The 16516-nt window shown below is 40.3% G+C and overlaps 1 protein-coding gene across 12 annotated transcripts in view; it reads right to left on the bottom strand.

Annotated features, from left to right (window-relative positions):
- The window catches only part of SCUBE1 (signal peptide, CUB domain and EGF like domain containing 1), a 297457-nt gene that overhangs the window by 118765 nt on the left and 162176 nt on the right, over window positions 1–16516 (bottom strand). For 6 of the 12 annotated variants that reach the window (XM_073316746.1, XM_073316756.1, XM_073316764.1 and 3 more), the window contains 2 exons: window positions 7671–7787; window positions 4628–4717 (listed from right to left, as the gene is read on the bottom strand). The exons of 2 other annotated variants lie outside the window; for them this stretch is intronic. In XM_073316746.1, the coding sequence (XP_073172847.1) occupies window positions 4628–4717; window positions 7671–7787 (207 nt within the window). The remainder of the gene's footprint in view (window positions 1–4627; window positions 4718–7670; window positions 7788–16516) is intronic. 4 more of the 12 variants (XM_073316792.1, XM_073316825.1, XM_073316805.1 and 1 more) reach the window with 1 other exon arrangement.

Genomic DNA, 16516 nt, shown 5'->3' with positions numbered 1-16516 from the left:
GTTGACCTAAGATATGCAACTTCAGCTATGCGAATAGTGTAGCTGAAGTTGGCATATCTTAGGTCGACTTACCTGACTGTGAGGACGGTGGCAAGTAGACCGCTGCCACTCCCCTGTCGACTCTGTTTCCTCCTCTTGCGAGCTGGAGTTCCGAAGTCGATGGGAAGCGTGTTCAGGGATTGATTTATCACGTCTAGATGAGACATGATAAATCGATCCCTGATAGATTGATCACTACCTGCCGATCCGGCGGGTAGTAAAGACCTGCCCTTAAGAGGAATAGTTGAAAATATGAAGCATTAGCCTGTCAATCTCCATTCTGTTAGGGACAGGAAAGTCAGGATCAGGGATCTGGTAGCAGAAGACTGATCAGCTGAGACAGGATGCACAGTTCTGTGATATTCCTTCTGAGGCTAGTAAGGAACCTGCCAAATTTTCTGGGAGATAAACAGAAGATGTGGGCATTGGGGAGGGTGAACATATACTTAAGAGCACAGCCAAGGCAGAAAAGATTCATATTTCAAGATAAGGGATCATTGTGTTTGGAACAATAAACATATTAGGTAAAAAGATGTGAAATAGTATGATGGTCTCTTCCTAAGTGGATAGGATTGAGATGATTTCAAACACAGAGTGCGGAGCTCCTGGTGCCTCCCTAGTGATTTATAGAGACAGTTGCTGTCTGATTGTTGAATTCTGTCAGGATATCTGACATGAAGATCCAAGATATGAAGTGCTGAAGACCCTAGCCCATGGTCCTGAATTGAAGAAAGCTGATGCTTCATCAGGCTTCCCATGTGAACCAGAGGCCCTAGCATGATTGGTTTCCCATGTGTGCATCCCATACCCTGAGATTACCCTCTATCATAATCCTTAGTACACTAGGATATGACATACTTTTGCCTTTTGAGGTTATTCATGATGAGTCACTAGTGGAGAGATCTTTGGACACCAAAGAGCTGAGGAACATGATAATCGGAGAACTCCTCCATCCCAGACCAATACCAGGAACACCTGTAGAGTTCTGTTATGGAGCAGTGCCAGTTGGATTGTGTCCACTAATGCAACCACTAACCCCAGGAGAGGAAGGGCTTCTGATTGAGGGATCCTGGCTCAGCAAACAGTCTCAGACAACTCTGTGATGCCTCTTCTCCCCGATTCTAGTAATAACCCCATGCTTCTGCTCATAAAAAACCTGTGACACAGTTGAATGAGGTTTGGAGTGTACACCAAGGAGTTCTTTTCTCAGTTTACAACAATACTATGGATTTGTAGTACACAGAAGTCTTGATGGAGATAAAGGACACAGGACACAGCAGGCCATCCACCTCATGAAATATTTGTATCTCCTCTTCCTGTTGGGTGGCCCTAGTCCAGGTGCGAGTGAAGAAACTGTCAATGAACTGGATGAATAGGAGTGTGGAGATATGTCTCCTTTAAGTTCACAGAGCAGAGAAAGTCATTCAGTGAAACTTCCTGAATGATGAGGGCAGGAGTCTCCATTCAGAACCTGGTAGTCCACACTGAGGGGATATAGGGGTGAAGGGGTGGGTGGGTAGATATAAAGGATAGTTCAAACTCCCTTGGTCCTCTTAGACACTATGAAAAATTGTGGGGAAAACTCCTAGTGACAGGCTGAATCGACCTGAAGATGAGTAGATTGCAGATTGTTTTAGAAGATCCTGTCTCTTGTCTGCCCTCCAAGGTATAGAGAAAAATATATGTAGCAAGGAAAGAGAATTCTATTAGATTCCCTCTTCATGATGTCTAGCCATTAGAGGGTGACATATAGTCATACTGTGTTAGTATGTATTACAGAAGAACCTAATCTATGTTGCTTCTGAAAGGTAGTGTAGCAAATGGATGAGACCTAATTCTATTATATTGGAGGCCAGGAGTCTATTCCCAGCTCTGCCTGAAGTGACCTTGTGCAAGCTCTCAGTTATCTGTGAAATGGGTTAATGAAATTGCTCCAGGTAGCAGTATAAAGCCTTAGTTCACAATAAGGGTTGTGAAGGAACAGAAATATTAACAGCAGTCAAGGGAAGAGCTGGGACTAGAAATGGTGGTCTCTGGGCTTGCAGTTTAGTGCACTTTTCTCAAAACTACAGGGCACTGTGGGAGGATCTCCCCTGCTTCCTTCCCTTAAATCACATGAAAGTTGGAGCTTTTCCTCTCTTCACAAGACTGCCTGCAGCAGGGGTCAAAATCACAGTAATAAATTTGTGAGAATTGGCAACACTGTGTACTTTCTATAAGGACAGTTTGAAAAGTACCGAAAGAGACAATGGCACTGTAAGCTATTTGGAAAAGTCATTAACTTTGAAAATGCATTGGAATACTATCAAAGACAATCAGAGGTTCCCTGTGTACCAGAAATTGGATAAGAAGCTGCTGCTGCCCTTTCAGACTTGATTTCAGTAGCTATTCAAGTTCTAATGGACAACTTTCCTAAGGATTCTATAGTCTAGCCACTGCATGTATTTCCCATCTTGGACAATATATGTTAATAGAGGAGTTATTGAATGTTTCTGACCACTTATATGACCAGTTGGATTGTTAACCCCTTGCCTCTGCCCACAAAATACTAAATGTTAATGGGAGCCTGATATATTTAATAAGCATACTGATAACCATAACTTTTTTTATTCTGTTTTTTTTTACTCTGGCCAATAGTATAACCTTTTTTAGCCAATAGTATGGATTGTTTTTCAGCTTTGATGATTGGGCTGGTCACTTCTGGACATCAGAAGGCCCAACAGCAATTAGAGTATGTGTGCTCTAATTTTCGAAAGGGCCTAAGGAAGCTATGCACACAATTCTTGCTTTCAGTGGTCATGGGTGCCTAACTCCCTCTTTGAAATCCCTGGCCAAACCATTAACTGTGCCCTAGGATGCTGGATGATCTATACCAGTGGTTTTCAATCGGGATCCACAGACTATTTCTGAGGAATCTGCGAAAGGCTGTCATTTCCATAGAACAGTGGTTTTCGACCAGTGGTCCACGGACCTTTGGGGGTCCACAGACTATGTCTAAGATTTCCAAAAGTGTCCGCACCTTCATCTGAAATATTTTAGGGGTCCGTAAATGAAAAAAAGTTGAAAACCACTGATCTATACAATAACTTATGAAAATCTAAACTGGTTTGTGGGTATTCAATTCATTATTATACAATAAATTACACCTATGGATTGCCTGCTACATCATTTCATTTCAAACTTTTACTACATTGCAAACCTGTAGAAACTCCAGTGGCAATAGGGGAGCAGATAGCTGAGGGATTCAGTAATAGGATACAAAGTATTTTACTTACATATAGCCATTTAATACCATTTTAGATTGATAATGCAAAGCCAGGTGTCAAAATAGCATCAAAACCACTAACAACAATTGGAACAATTATCCTAGTTATCAAGGATTAAATTAGCATAGAAACTGAACAGTTCTCTTGTCCTCTAGAAATGGTCCTTCCAGATCAGGACTCAGGTTCACAGACAGTGCTGAACCTATGAAGTGCTCAGCACCTTTTAGGATTGGGCTGATAATTGCCAGGGAACTGACAGGAAGCTTGTATTGCCAGTTCATATGCTATACCTCTTCTATGGATAAATAAAGAACTCCAGGTTCAAAGACTGGCAATCTGGCACTTTTCACCTGTGTTAAATACACTTAAAATCTAGTGGGGCCATTTTGCATCATGTGAGACAGATCAAAACTGAAAATACAGTCTGACCAACTGCCTGGATTTCTCCAAAGTAGCAGTACAGTTCAGTAATCCATACTCTTCGATGACATTTGTTATGTGAAAAGGAATCTGGCAGAGATCCAGCCACCACAACCTTAAAGAATAACTCAGCAGGAAAAGCAACCAGATTGTTGATTCTGTTCCCATACCATATGCTCCTATGAAAACCAAAAATGCAAGCTCCTTTTTATTTGCAAAAAGAACACCATCATCAATGGTCATATGTATAATATGAACAAGACAGTTTATTAGATGCCTGAGCAATTGATTAGTATCAGAAGAATTATCTTGGTCGTTCTTCTTCCACTCTTTAGCGGATAACCCACAGAAACAAACCATGCACTAATCTTGAGAGAAGATCATATTAAAGCTCACTTATCACAATAGTTTTCAACGTATCAGTGTTAAGGAAATAAATGAATTTCTAGCAATAATATATACATTTCACTCAAAAGTACTGCAAAAAACTTAACTAAGCAAATATAACACCATATATGAAAAAGAGCATCATTTTATATCATCATCCACTTATAAACTAAAGGCAGATCTGACACATGAGATTTTATGTGAACCCTGGATCCACACATACATACACAAATCACACGTAAGAAGTAGTTTGCAAAAGGTCAGTAAAGTTAATGGCAAAAATTTCTTTCAATGCAGAAGAAATTGAACATGAAAACTGCAGGGTTAGGGGAAAAAGTTTACAAATGAGAAATGAAATTGTATGATGGAAGACAAGAACTTAAAAAAGGTGACCTCATAAACATAGATGAAATAAACTAAAAATAAATTTTTAAAAAAAGCAAACAAAAAAAATCCATACACACACACACAGACAAAGTGAGAGCACAACAAAGGAAGTGGAAGAAAAGTGTTACCCATAAGTAGCCGCCGTTTCACCCTCTTGTCCACATCAGCTACTGACGTGGCATTGTACTCAGAACTCTCAATTGCAGCCTCATCCTTCTCTAAAACACAAGTAAGGGACAAACATGGAGCAGTTGGTTAATCAAAAGCCCAATTTTCCGCTGCCTAAGACAGTTTCTTGGCCTGGCACAACCAAAGCCAAGAAGCAAGCCATGAAAGCACTAAATCCCAGTTAGAGAGTTAATTCCACTTGAAACCCCAGAAAAAAATTAAAGGGTGCTTGGGGCAGAAGGGGAAGGAAGAAGAGGAGGAGGAGGAATGATAAATGACAAAGTAATTAACCAGAAAACACACACAAAGCTTGTTTCCTACTAGAGAATGAGACAGCAAACAGGACTGCCCCAGACAGATGTTAGTAATGGAAATTTAAATACAAGGGTTCTAGTTAAACAAACTATTAAAGACAAACTGTAAAGTGATTCAGGCTGATGGTGGGATCAGGATCTGAAAATGGCAGGCTGAGGACAAAGATGAGACAGACACACAGAGCTAAAAGAATCCGGTGATGGAAGGGCATGGGTGCACCATAGTCGTGTACACATTGACAGAGTGTTTAAAAACCAAACAATGCATGCAAATTTAAAAAAAAGGAAAAACCCCAAACCAAAAAACGAACAACAAACCAAACAAACACAAAAAAGATCAATTTGGGCAGTGCTGGTTGCCTGCTTGTCTATGAAACACTACGAGCTAAACATTCAATGCTAGAAAAGATGTTGCAAGAACAGGGTTTAGTAATTTTATAAGCATGCAGTAAGCAAGATGATGTCAGCAAAGGTCATTTTGCAAATAATTTCTGATATCCTATAGGTAAGAGTTTCAATTCAGCATAACAAGGACTTTAGTTGAGTTATGCTTCATTAGAAATACATAGAAACAATCATTCACAAGGGAGGGAAGAGATGAGCAGTAAGTGAAATAAAAATAAAGGTTTCTCATACAGGACAGCAATGGAGAAAGCAGCAGCTGGGTAAATAAAATGATTTATGCAGGGTGGTGGAGTTGCTTTATTAAAAAAGCCAAAACAAAATGCAAGTGGGGACTTTCACATGCAGCAAACATTAAAAAAGAAATAAAAATCAGGCAAACAAAGACAAAATGTGTTAGACAAAGGGTCAAAAAGTATTTATCTGGCATTGCAGAAGTTTGCATTCTTGCAGTGATGCCCAGAATATATACACCACTGAAGACAGCAAACAGTGGAATAATGGAAATGAGAAGGAGGAGGAGAAGGCGGCGGCTGGCAGGTTTGATCTGTGGCAACACTACATGGTTGAGTTGTAACGAGAAGTTTTTAAACAAGTTCTAGATGGGATCAGGCTGCAATAGAGGCTTTTGTTTGAGATACTGTGGGTTTTTTATTGTTCTGTAAATAATTAATGAACGTCAGTTATCAGACAAGACAGGCAATCAGGAACCATCACCAGAAAGCAGGAATAAAAATGTAAAAAATAAATAAAAATTAAAAAGTGTGTTCTAAAAGAAAGAACTACTCAGAGGGAGGAAAATCAACACAAGCAGTAATATGTGACTTACATCGCAGGACCAAAGAATGTAACATGAAGTTGTGTTTGTTACATTACAAAAACGAAAAATTATAGTAATAAAAAAAGCCAGGAGTACATCCTTTTGAACATGATGGACAAATTTAAACATCAACCTGAGGAAATCAATGAACAGTGAACTCTTGCAAATGGGAGCATCAAAAATTTATTTCATGTTCCTCAATAAAACCTGGTATTAGGGCCCTCAATCCTGCAAGCTCTCTGCACATGGAACTCCCATAGACTTCAATAGGAGTTCCTTATGCAGAGGGACTGCAGAACTCAGACCAATATGTTAACAGAAAGTACTGATAGAGAGATCCTAACAGTCCAGGAATAGGTAGTGTATACAGCAAGACATGGTAATTGTTGTACCTTGATAACTTTTCCTTTAGTGAAGGCTACAGCCCTGATCCGGTCATGAGATCTGTGCAATCAGACCCCTTTCCCTATGCTGAGCCCTATCTGAGGTCAATTCCATGAGCTGGCAAGGGGTTTGTCTGAACAGATCTCGCTGCCTATGGGCCTGGTCTCAAGCCCACTGAAGTAATCTGAAAGATTTCTATTGAATTCAGTAGGCTGGGGATCAGGACCTGTATGTTTTCAAATATGGAGAAAGGAGAGAGAAGACTAAGAACTTCCATCTAATTCTGAAAGTATTTAAGCTTATTTCCTATTTTTTGTATTACTTTATACATTTTTGAAACAAACTAATCAATAACAATGTGAAGATGATGAAAACCATTATGGATTTTTAGGTTCTGATTTTGAGAGTAAGAGTGTAAAAAAGGAACATAACCACTGATTAACTTATTGCAAAAAGTTCCTTTTTGTACAAAAACGGATAATATTATGCAAACAATGTACTTTGTAATAATAAATATTTGCATGGCATCACCCAGGATGCTTCACTTCCTGCTAGGCCATTTTCCCATTGACAGTCACACTGGAAGCTTACTCACGATGAGTACTATTATTTTGCTATAAAGCAAAAACAAAAAACCAGGAAAGCAAGCATATTATGGACATTAAATTATCCCCAAATAGAATTTAAAAAATATTAGGATCAAATCCTACTCACCTTACTGATGTGAGAAGTCCCACTGAAATCAATGGACTGCTCATATGAGTATAAAGGGGTAGAGTTGATCCTTGATCCATAGTTACCTTTTGTGCTTTTCAATTTTAAAAGTTATTAAATTCGATTTATAAAAATAGAATTAAAATGACAAAGCAATGACAATGGGATATTTCACAGACAAACATTTACATAAAACAATCATAACTGTATGCTTCTAATCTCTTTGCAAAGTTTGACCCTAACTGTTATGACCAAAACCTACTATTGCACACTCCTCTCAACAATAGTTTTAATCTCCTAGGGTCCACACACACACCAACTCATTCTACCATATTACTAGTAAAAAGTGTGCTTTAGAGAGGTACTTACCGATGCATGTTCGGCCATCTGAGTGCAGGGCATACTTCTGATGACAACCACACACAGGACCAGTATCTGTGTCATCACAGGTGTGTTGGCAGCCTCCATTTCCATAGTTACAGGTTACTAGTTATGCCCAAAATGTATGTGTATATATGAATACATAAATAAAATTACAATGAAACCAATTAGTTTTTGAGGGCCTTTTTAGAATACAGAAGATCAGTTATAAAGCAAGACATTAGACAACACAACATTTTTATTTATGGGTGTTTCCACTCTCCGTTCTTTGCCTGGTCCCCTTTTTTTCCTAACTAACTCCTCCCTCATCCATGTAATTCAAAAAACCCAGAATGTTGCACTTTTTAAAATTCATTCTGTTTGGATTAGTTGTTTTAGCATGAATGACCAGCCAATTTCATCTCCTCCTAAAACGCCATGGTTCATATCCATGATATATATGGCACGAAGAAATGAGCAGTCTACTAATACAGACATATTTTCCAGTCTATAGATAGCATTTTTCTTCTCCTGCTGGGCTTCACTCCATAATTGGAGGAAGCAGTGATCCAGACCGCAAGAGCAAAAATACATCAGTCTTGAAATCTATTCTTTCAAAAACCCTAATCCTCCCAGAATAGAAGAATGTTTAAAAATAAGACAGGAGACCCTTTTTCTATTTTTAAAAGCCTTTTTCTGGGACTACAGTATATTGGCTTCAACTCGGAAGAAGCCTATGGACATTTCACTATCACTTCAGTATATATTTACTAAAATTACTTCTAACAACAAAGAAATTTTCTGAGACAAAATTCTCAAGGTGGGCAGAATTTAGCAATTTTAAAGAATTTCTAATAAAGCAGATTTTGTCTCAGGAGGGAATTTCATTTTTAACTCATAGGACGCTGGCATTTCCCAAATAGTAATCTGGTTATAATGGGCCTGATTCTCCTCCTGTTTTACACCATGTGTAGTCACACACCTGTGCAAAGTGCACACAAAATGAAACAACTGTGATCTGACAGTGTTTTAAACACACTTTCCTGTCATTATACACAAGTCCAAATGTCTACACCAGGGTCAAGATGGAGAAGGATCAGGCCCTTCGTGCATGCATATATTGGAATATATTTTTTTTAAAAAGGATTGGGAAATCAAATGTCTAATTATTTACTTATATCATGAATTATTTCAGAGGGTTTTGGCATGTCTTAATATTATGTCAGTTTAGATACTGAATTCTATTAATCAAAGGAAGCTCTCTGGCACAGATATTTATTTCTAAGCCATCCTAGACTGGTTCTAGAACCACAGTATTCTCTGCCATGTTACATTTAAATATCACCAGGATTTCCCTTGCTAGACAGAGAATTTATAAAGTATCCAATTAGGTAAAGCCAAGATTTTTTCTTTTTTTTTTTTTTAAAGGAACTTAAAGTGAGGCTCTCAAATACAAAAACACCTCTCATTTTCAAAAGTGCAGAGAGTCTTACAGATCCGATTCATCTCAATGATCTCACTTTACTAGTCTCTAAAAAATGGAATATATCTGAATTTTCTGGTATGTAATCACCTGCAAGCAGGAAGAAAAACTTTGCTGTATATAATTATCAGAGGGCTAAAACTAGAGATGGGGCTACACTGAATATTTTAGGCCCAGATTTAAGACACGTAACTCTGATCTCAACAGGAGCTCAACACTTTCGAAAATCAGGCAGATGTCTCAATAAGTGAAGCCTAACTTCAGGCTATTTTTGAAATCTTGCTAGAAGATTCTCAAAAAGAGGGCCTGATTCTCTTCACGTTCACGAGTTTTACACTGACTTCAGTGGAGTCACTCCTGACTCACACTGATGTGAGAAGAGAATCAAATCCAGAATGAGATAGATGCCTGGAATGGAGTCTTCCAATGTGCACATTAAAATGCATAACTGTGGAACTTGATTCTCATTCACTTATACTGTTTTACACCAGTGCAACTCCCTTCACTTTAATAAGAGTTACTCCTGACCTACACTGGTGTAAGGAGAACAGACATGTTTCTACAAAAAGCTACTCTAGAATGATGCAGTTTAAAGTGATTCATGTTGGATTAAATGCCAATTTCCCTGCTCCTCTGCACAGTGAAGTCTCCATTCACCACACAATATCACATTCTGCAAAATCATAAAAATGGTTAAACTGACAGCCCACTAAGTGGGTGGCACAAAATAAAAGTTGAGGTGAGACTTTCAAAAGAGCTGCTTCAGCCTTGGTTTAATTGTCCTTCCAATTGAGTCAACTGGAGTTTAATCATTGTCGCCAGTGTGGGAGCAGAGTTAGGCGAGCACTGAGCACTTTTGAAAATTCAACCCTAGTATTGTTTTTTTAAAAGAATTATTATTAAATCAACTCCAGGCAAAATAAGATCTAATTTTGGAACAATTTACTGGGTTGTGGACAGTGAGCCAAACTCTACTGTCAGTTATACCAGTGTAAATCCATGGTAACATATTTGAGGTCAGTGGAGTTATTCCAGATTTATTCCAGTGGAATTTAAAAGATAAGAAGGATGGTTTAGAGGGTAGACCACTTGGGAAGTCACTAAATTTACCCCAGGCCTCAGTTTCCCAACTGTAAAATGGAAATAATACTTTTGAACCTCGTAGGGTTATTGGGAAGATAAAAATCCATTAATGATTTCAAGATGCTCAGATATTATTGGCGATGAAGGCTATATAACTACATAGATAGAAAAACTTGGCCTAGTGATTTCACAGAGGGAATTTTGGACTGATTTTTTTGTGTCTTTTCCTATATCTGCAAAATAAGCCATGCTGTACAATGAAAAGTATTTCTGATAATTTATTACCCACCTATGTTAGTCTTTAAAGGGGAAACTTGTCAAGGTTGGTCCACAAAAAAATTGACTTTCAGTATCTTAAATAATAAACTTATTCACTATCTCCTGTTGAAAATGTTATGGTGATGGTGGCTGAGGAACCCAGGGCTGCAACAGGAAATTATTTGATTTAGCAAACTAGTAGTATGCTCTAGATTTAACTAGAGATGGGCCTGAACCAAAAAATCCTGGATTTGAATACTCAGATTTTTGGGGGACTTGAAATCTGATCCAGATTCCTATTTTTAGCTTCTCCCTATCTCTTTAGCAACTTGAACCAAAACTCCAAAGCTGGACCACTATGAACTTTGGGGTGTGAAATCCAGTTCTGCATATATATAAATTGAGGCCCATCTCTAGTTTTAACAAAAGGTTGGAGAGTTTTCCTTCTTCATTGAATGGGCTAAATCCTGCTTCCATTCAAGTCAATGGCAAAACTCTGATTGTCTTTATGGGGCCACGATATTACCTCCAAAATCCAGATCTATCCCTTTTTTATAGAAAAGTATTATAGTGAGCTGCCTAAGAAATCCAAACCCGCTTTCTACAAAGAGATTTCTTGTAAACTTCACGATACGGCTACACAAAAGAATAAATTAGAGTTCAGAATGTATGGAAATAAAAATGCACAATAAACTAAGTCAAATGTTTTGACCTACCAACCTTGACAGTGCCCTTTTAACAAATGTAAATCACAGTAGCATACTATACATTACATTATTATGATAAAACAAGTGGATGCAAATTAGTGTCTAATATTTCTCACTAAAGAAAAAGATAAACATTTGTTAGACTTTATGGGCCAGACAGTCTTCTCTCCATAAAGCTGGTGTAAAACTAGAATAACCCTACTGAAGTCACCTTGATAGACATATGTGAATACCAAGAAACTCTAAGAGAGATCAAAATATCTGGCTATATCCCATGAGAACTACGGCATTGTACTAAAACCGGATCATATGCATAGGGTAAGCTGCCACCATTAGAAATAATCGGCCAAATCCTTCCCTGGCTTCTCAATCTATGGAGAATATACATTTTGTGTAATGCATTCTCTGCCACAGGGTTCTCAACAGCAAAGAGCAGCATTTCACAGCGAAGGCCAGGGCAAAGCACTGACAAGTGTTCTTTGCTGCTTCTCTGAGCAGGAGCAATATGCATATCCACCATATGTCCACTGGCACTTCCTGTAGATGGCAGCATATGGGCTAGTCGGCTCCCTAATTCATGCCCCCTTGTGCATCAGCAGAGAATATAATTGAACCCTTAGAGTTTAAAAATGTGATCTTAAAGTTGTAATGCTAATGAGTCATTATTAGAAGTAATGAGCCAGATCCTCAGTTGCGTTGGGACAGCTTTGTGTCACCACTTTCCCAGCACAAAGCTATCCTAAACCTGGCTTACCTGCTCCTGGGAGTGTCACCCCAGTGTAGGGGGGAATCTTCGGGTGATATAGGTACCATAGCTCAGCTCATCCTATGCTCCCTCTCTTCCTGGCTGTCAGCTCAGGGCATGTTGCTAGGGGGAAAGGGGTGTAGCCAGTGTGTCCCTATGCCCCAGTGATCTCTGGCTACCATTAACAGCACCTTAGGGCCACTGGCAGCTGGTGCAACTTTGAGGAGCCATATGGCTCCTCTAAATTGTGCTGGGGGATGGGGGGAGGGGGAGAGAATCAGACCTATTCAGATTAGTTGAGGATCAGGAGAGCACAAAGGTGGCTGAAAGCAAACGGCCACTTTTTCACCTCCATCCTGAGCTACTCTAAGCGGTCCTCAGACACAGTTTCACATATGGGCCAACATTTTAAATTAATATGAAGAATGATGGTTGCCTCAGAAACAACATTTACAATCATGAAAATGAGGAAGAATAGCTCAGAAAATGAGTAACAGATAAAAGCCAGATTAAATTAGACATTAAATACAATAGGGATTTCAAATATATAGCTATATTCCATAGGAAAAAGCTACATTAAAATAACATTATTAAGGTTGCAAGTTCAAACACCAAGGCCTTGTCTACATTACAAAATTTAATTGACCTAAGTTAGGTTGACATACAGCTACCACAGCAATTATTGCAGTGGTTCATGTCTTCTGTTGGTGGTGCAGGTCCTCGCCAGGAGCACTTTCAACAACTTAACTATGTGGGGCACTGACAACTGGAAAACCCCTCCCCCCAGAGGCTGACAGCCAACAGGTAATGTAAGTAATGCAGTGTCTACACAGACACTATGTTGCCCTAACTACATCGATCTAAGTGCTACGCCTCTTGCAGAGGTGGAGTAATTAGGTCAGTATACACGTACACTGTGTACGTATACACATACACCGCTGGGAGCAAAGTTGTAGTGTAGATGCTTACAGAGATAGGTCATGTAAGCTGCCTTACATTGATCTAACTCTAGTGTAGACCAAGCTTTAGAATTCAGCTTGCTTCTGCAACCTTAATTCTGCCTGGTAACTGTATGCCCCCCCAACATTCATTTTGTTCTCTTTTGTGATACCCTTCCCTGGGGACAAGGAGCTTCTGGAAGAAAAAGAAGTGTCTTATGGAAGAAATAGTATCTGATTCTATACAAAGATTGTATCATAATACACACACGAGGTACGGGTAAGGGAGTGCAGAATCAAATGTATGTGTCCAACACTAATTCTGGCATTTCCTAACTTTTTTGAGTGCTTGCTTTTGCAACCTTAATAACATTATTTTAATGTTTAATACATATGTGTGATGAATATCTAAACCAGATCTGATTTGTACACATTTTTGAGCTCTCTCAAGCTACTCAGAATCGAACTGAGAGTGACCTCAAAAATGTATGTTACAAGGATAGTTTAAAGCTTAACACTCTAAAGTGGCTTTAGAATTTAAGCTATTTTAAGGAGTTAGCCAGCTTACCCTCTTAAGCCACATTAACATCTTTGTGTGCCTTATTAGACGGATTTATATTTACAACCTGATCAGATTTTGAACCTAGTATTTAGTATCCAACAATTTAAAAAATATTAGGATAATTACATCCCTATCTATTACCAAATGTGGCTGAAGTGTATGTTATTGCCAAGACACCATGTAATTTTCAATAAGCTAGATCTACATTTTGTAGCCTGGGTGCTGGGAGTTTCTGTAACAGCTGGTGCAGCACATTGGCAATTTGTGGCAGCTTCAGATAAACTAAAAAAAAAAGAAAAAGAGTTTTATATTGAATACAATGTGCAATGAATAAAGCTAGGAGTACAGCATGGCTTTTTTTACTAATATTGATATTAAATTTATTTTAGTCTGCCCCAAATTTTCAACGTTCTGCAGATTTTTGTATTGACAGTACCTAACTGCACCACAACACTCTCAGGGGAAGCTGGAGGGTCCTGGAAGGCGTGGGAGAAGGTTTTGATTTGTAGAGTAAACATATTGGGTTGCATGTTTGAAAGTACTCGTGCACTGGCCTAAGTCTGCTCTCAGTGAAGTCGTTAAAGGTGGGTGCAGGTAAAGTTGTCTATATAGTTAAGGTTGCCCGACACTTTTCATTATAGGACTGTGACCCAGGAACCTGTTGGTGCCAACTGGCAGATGGCACAGAGTGCATAAAGTTTTATAGGGGGTCCCTGGGGTCAGATATATGCATATAATTCACTAAAGGATGACATGTCATGTCTTTACTGAGAGCCAGTAGCCCACTGGTCATCATAATCATGGCAACATGTATGTGCAGATAATATTTAAGGAGTTACGTGCCTGTACTGCAAATTATGTTCTTAAAGCAGGTAACCAAGAGGTGACATGTCTCAGACAGGTTCTTTTCAAGCAAGAGGTAACAGATACTCATCTCTCTGTCTGGTCATGTGCGTATTGGGCATTGTATGTCTCACAATGGATATTTGTTTGCATACTGACCCAAATGGTAATCAAGAGATTGCAAAATCTTCCAGAAAGGAAATTTACAGGAAGAAATAAACAACAGGTGTGGACCTTGTTTACAAACAAAGACAATGGATTATTGGGGTATATCTGGAGGTGCAGAGGTACATCCTGGATCCTTCGCAGAGGAGGCAAACTAAGGAACAGTCTGAATGGGAAAAGAGGATGAATGGATTGTGCTCAATAGAGCACATTTCTCTACAGACCTTGGCAATGAACCCAAGATTCCTGAATTTCAACATTCCTCTGATGTCAGCAAATATCTGTGAAACTCACTGGCAAAGTGTGTGTCTGATGCCACTCTGGTGGGTGGTCCTAAGAGGATGACCACCTACGATTGCTATCAGTTACTCCTTTAGTTCAAATGGCAGAGGTCTGTGTGGTGGATCTAAAGCAGGGGTGGGCAAACTTTTTGGCCTGAGGGCCACATCGGGTTTCCAGAATTGTCTGGAGGGCCAGTTAGGGGAGGCTGTGTCTCCCCAAACAGCCAGGCATGGCCTGGCCCCTGTCTCCTATCCGACCCCCCCCGCTTCTTGCCCCCTTACGGTACCTCTGGGACTCCTACCCCATCTACCACCCTCTGCTCCCTGTCCCCTGAGCACCCCCTGACTCCCCACCCCGACTGCCCCTTGCTGCCCCATCCAACCCCGCTCTCATTCCTGACTTGCTCCCCGGGACCCCTGCCCCATCCAACTACCCTGTTCCCTGGCCTCTGATCGCCCCGGCCCCTATCCACACCCCCTCCCCCGACCACCCCCCCAACTACCCTGCCCTCTATCCAACATCTCCTGCTCCCTGCCCCGTTAGCGCGCTGCCCGGAGCGCCGGGGGCTGGCGGCACTACAGCCATGCTGCCCAGAGCGCTGGGTCAGGCCTTGGCTCTGCAACTGCGCTGCCCGGCCGCCCAGAGCGTTGCACTAGTGGTGCAGTGCACTGAGGTTGCGGGGGAAGGGGGAACAGCAGGGGAGGGGCCGGGGGCGAGCCTCCTGGGCCAGGAGCTCAGGGGCCAGACAGGAGGGTCCCGCGGGCCGGATGTGGCCCGTGGGCCGTAGTTTGCCCACCTCTGATCTAAAGGGTCAACCTGCTGATGACCTGTACAGTGGCAAGTATGATTCCACATGATGGATTTTTTGTTCTTTCGGTCACCATATTTTAAAACCTAGGGCATTACATTTTAAAAAACCTACACTGAAAGTGTGTTTAGGTTGCAAAGTCAAACATTCAGAAACGAGGAAATGCCAGATTTGAGGTTGCTCATGTAACTTAAATTGAGCCTCTTGTGTCTATGTATTATGATATTTTAATTACATAATCACATACTTCTTTTCCCACAGGACCCTGCCCCATTCCATGCACAGGCGGGATCCACTCAGGTGATGAATTCAGGTTGTGCAGTGATGGCTGTGGTTTGTAGAACTCCTGCCTCGTTTGTTGCAGAAGCCGGTAAGTGTGTAATGAGTAGGCAGGGGACTGCAGAAAGAGAAAGGAAGGTCTCATGACTAAGGAAGTTGAATGCCACGCTGAAGAACTGGATTCTATCCCTGCCTCTGCGACAGAGTTCCTATATGATGTTTGGCAAGTCATTACCAAACTTTTCACAGATGGTCACTACTTATGTGTTCCTAATTTTCTGGGTGCCCAACTTGAGAAACATGAGGCTGAGCACTTACAGATGCAAATTAAGTAATTGGGAACTGTACTTGGAACATATTAAGTGCTACAAAGTACCAAGTACTCTAAATCCAGGCCCTGCATGTCTCAAATTGGGCATGCAAAACTGGTGGACACTTTTGACATTACTCTCTGTGTCTCAGATTCCCATCTGTAAAACGGAGCTATAATATCACTTTACCTCACAGAGGTGTGGTGGAGATAAATTCATTAATGTTTGTGAAGCACTCAGATATCACAATGATAAATGACGCAGAAAAGCCCATGAAGAAATGAATAATTCTGTCTTCAGAGCAGGGTTTGTATAATGTGCAGGTCCACACATTGAACTGTGAGGATAAAACAAAATACTCAGTGAGCACCAACCATCTTATGCACTGAAT

This window comes from Lepidochelys kempii, chromosome 1 (genome assembly GCF_965140265.1).
Source record: "Lepidochelys kempii isolate rLepKem1 chromosome 1, rLepKem1.hap2, whole genome shotgun sequence".
Taxonomy (NCBI): Eukaryota; Metazoa; Chordata; order Testudines; family Cheloniidae; genus Lepidochelys; species Lepidochelys kempii.
The sequence above is the reverse complement of the archived record's forward strand: the minus strand, read 5'-3'. Positions and strand labels throughout refer to the sequence as shown.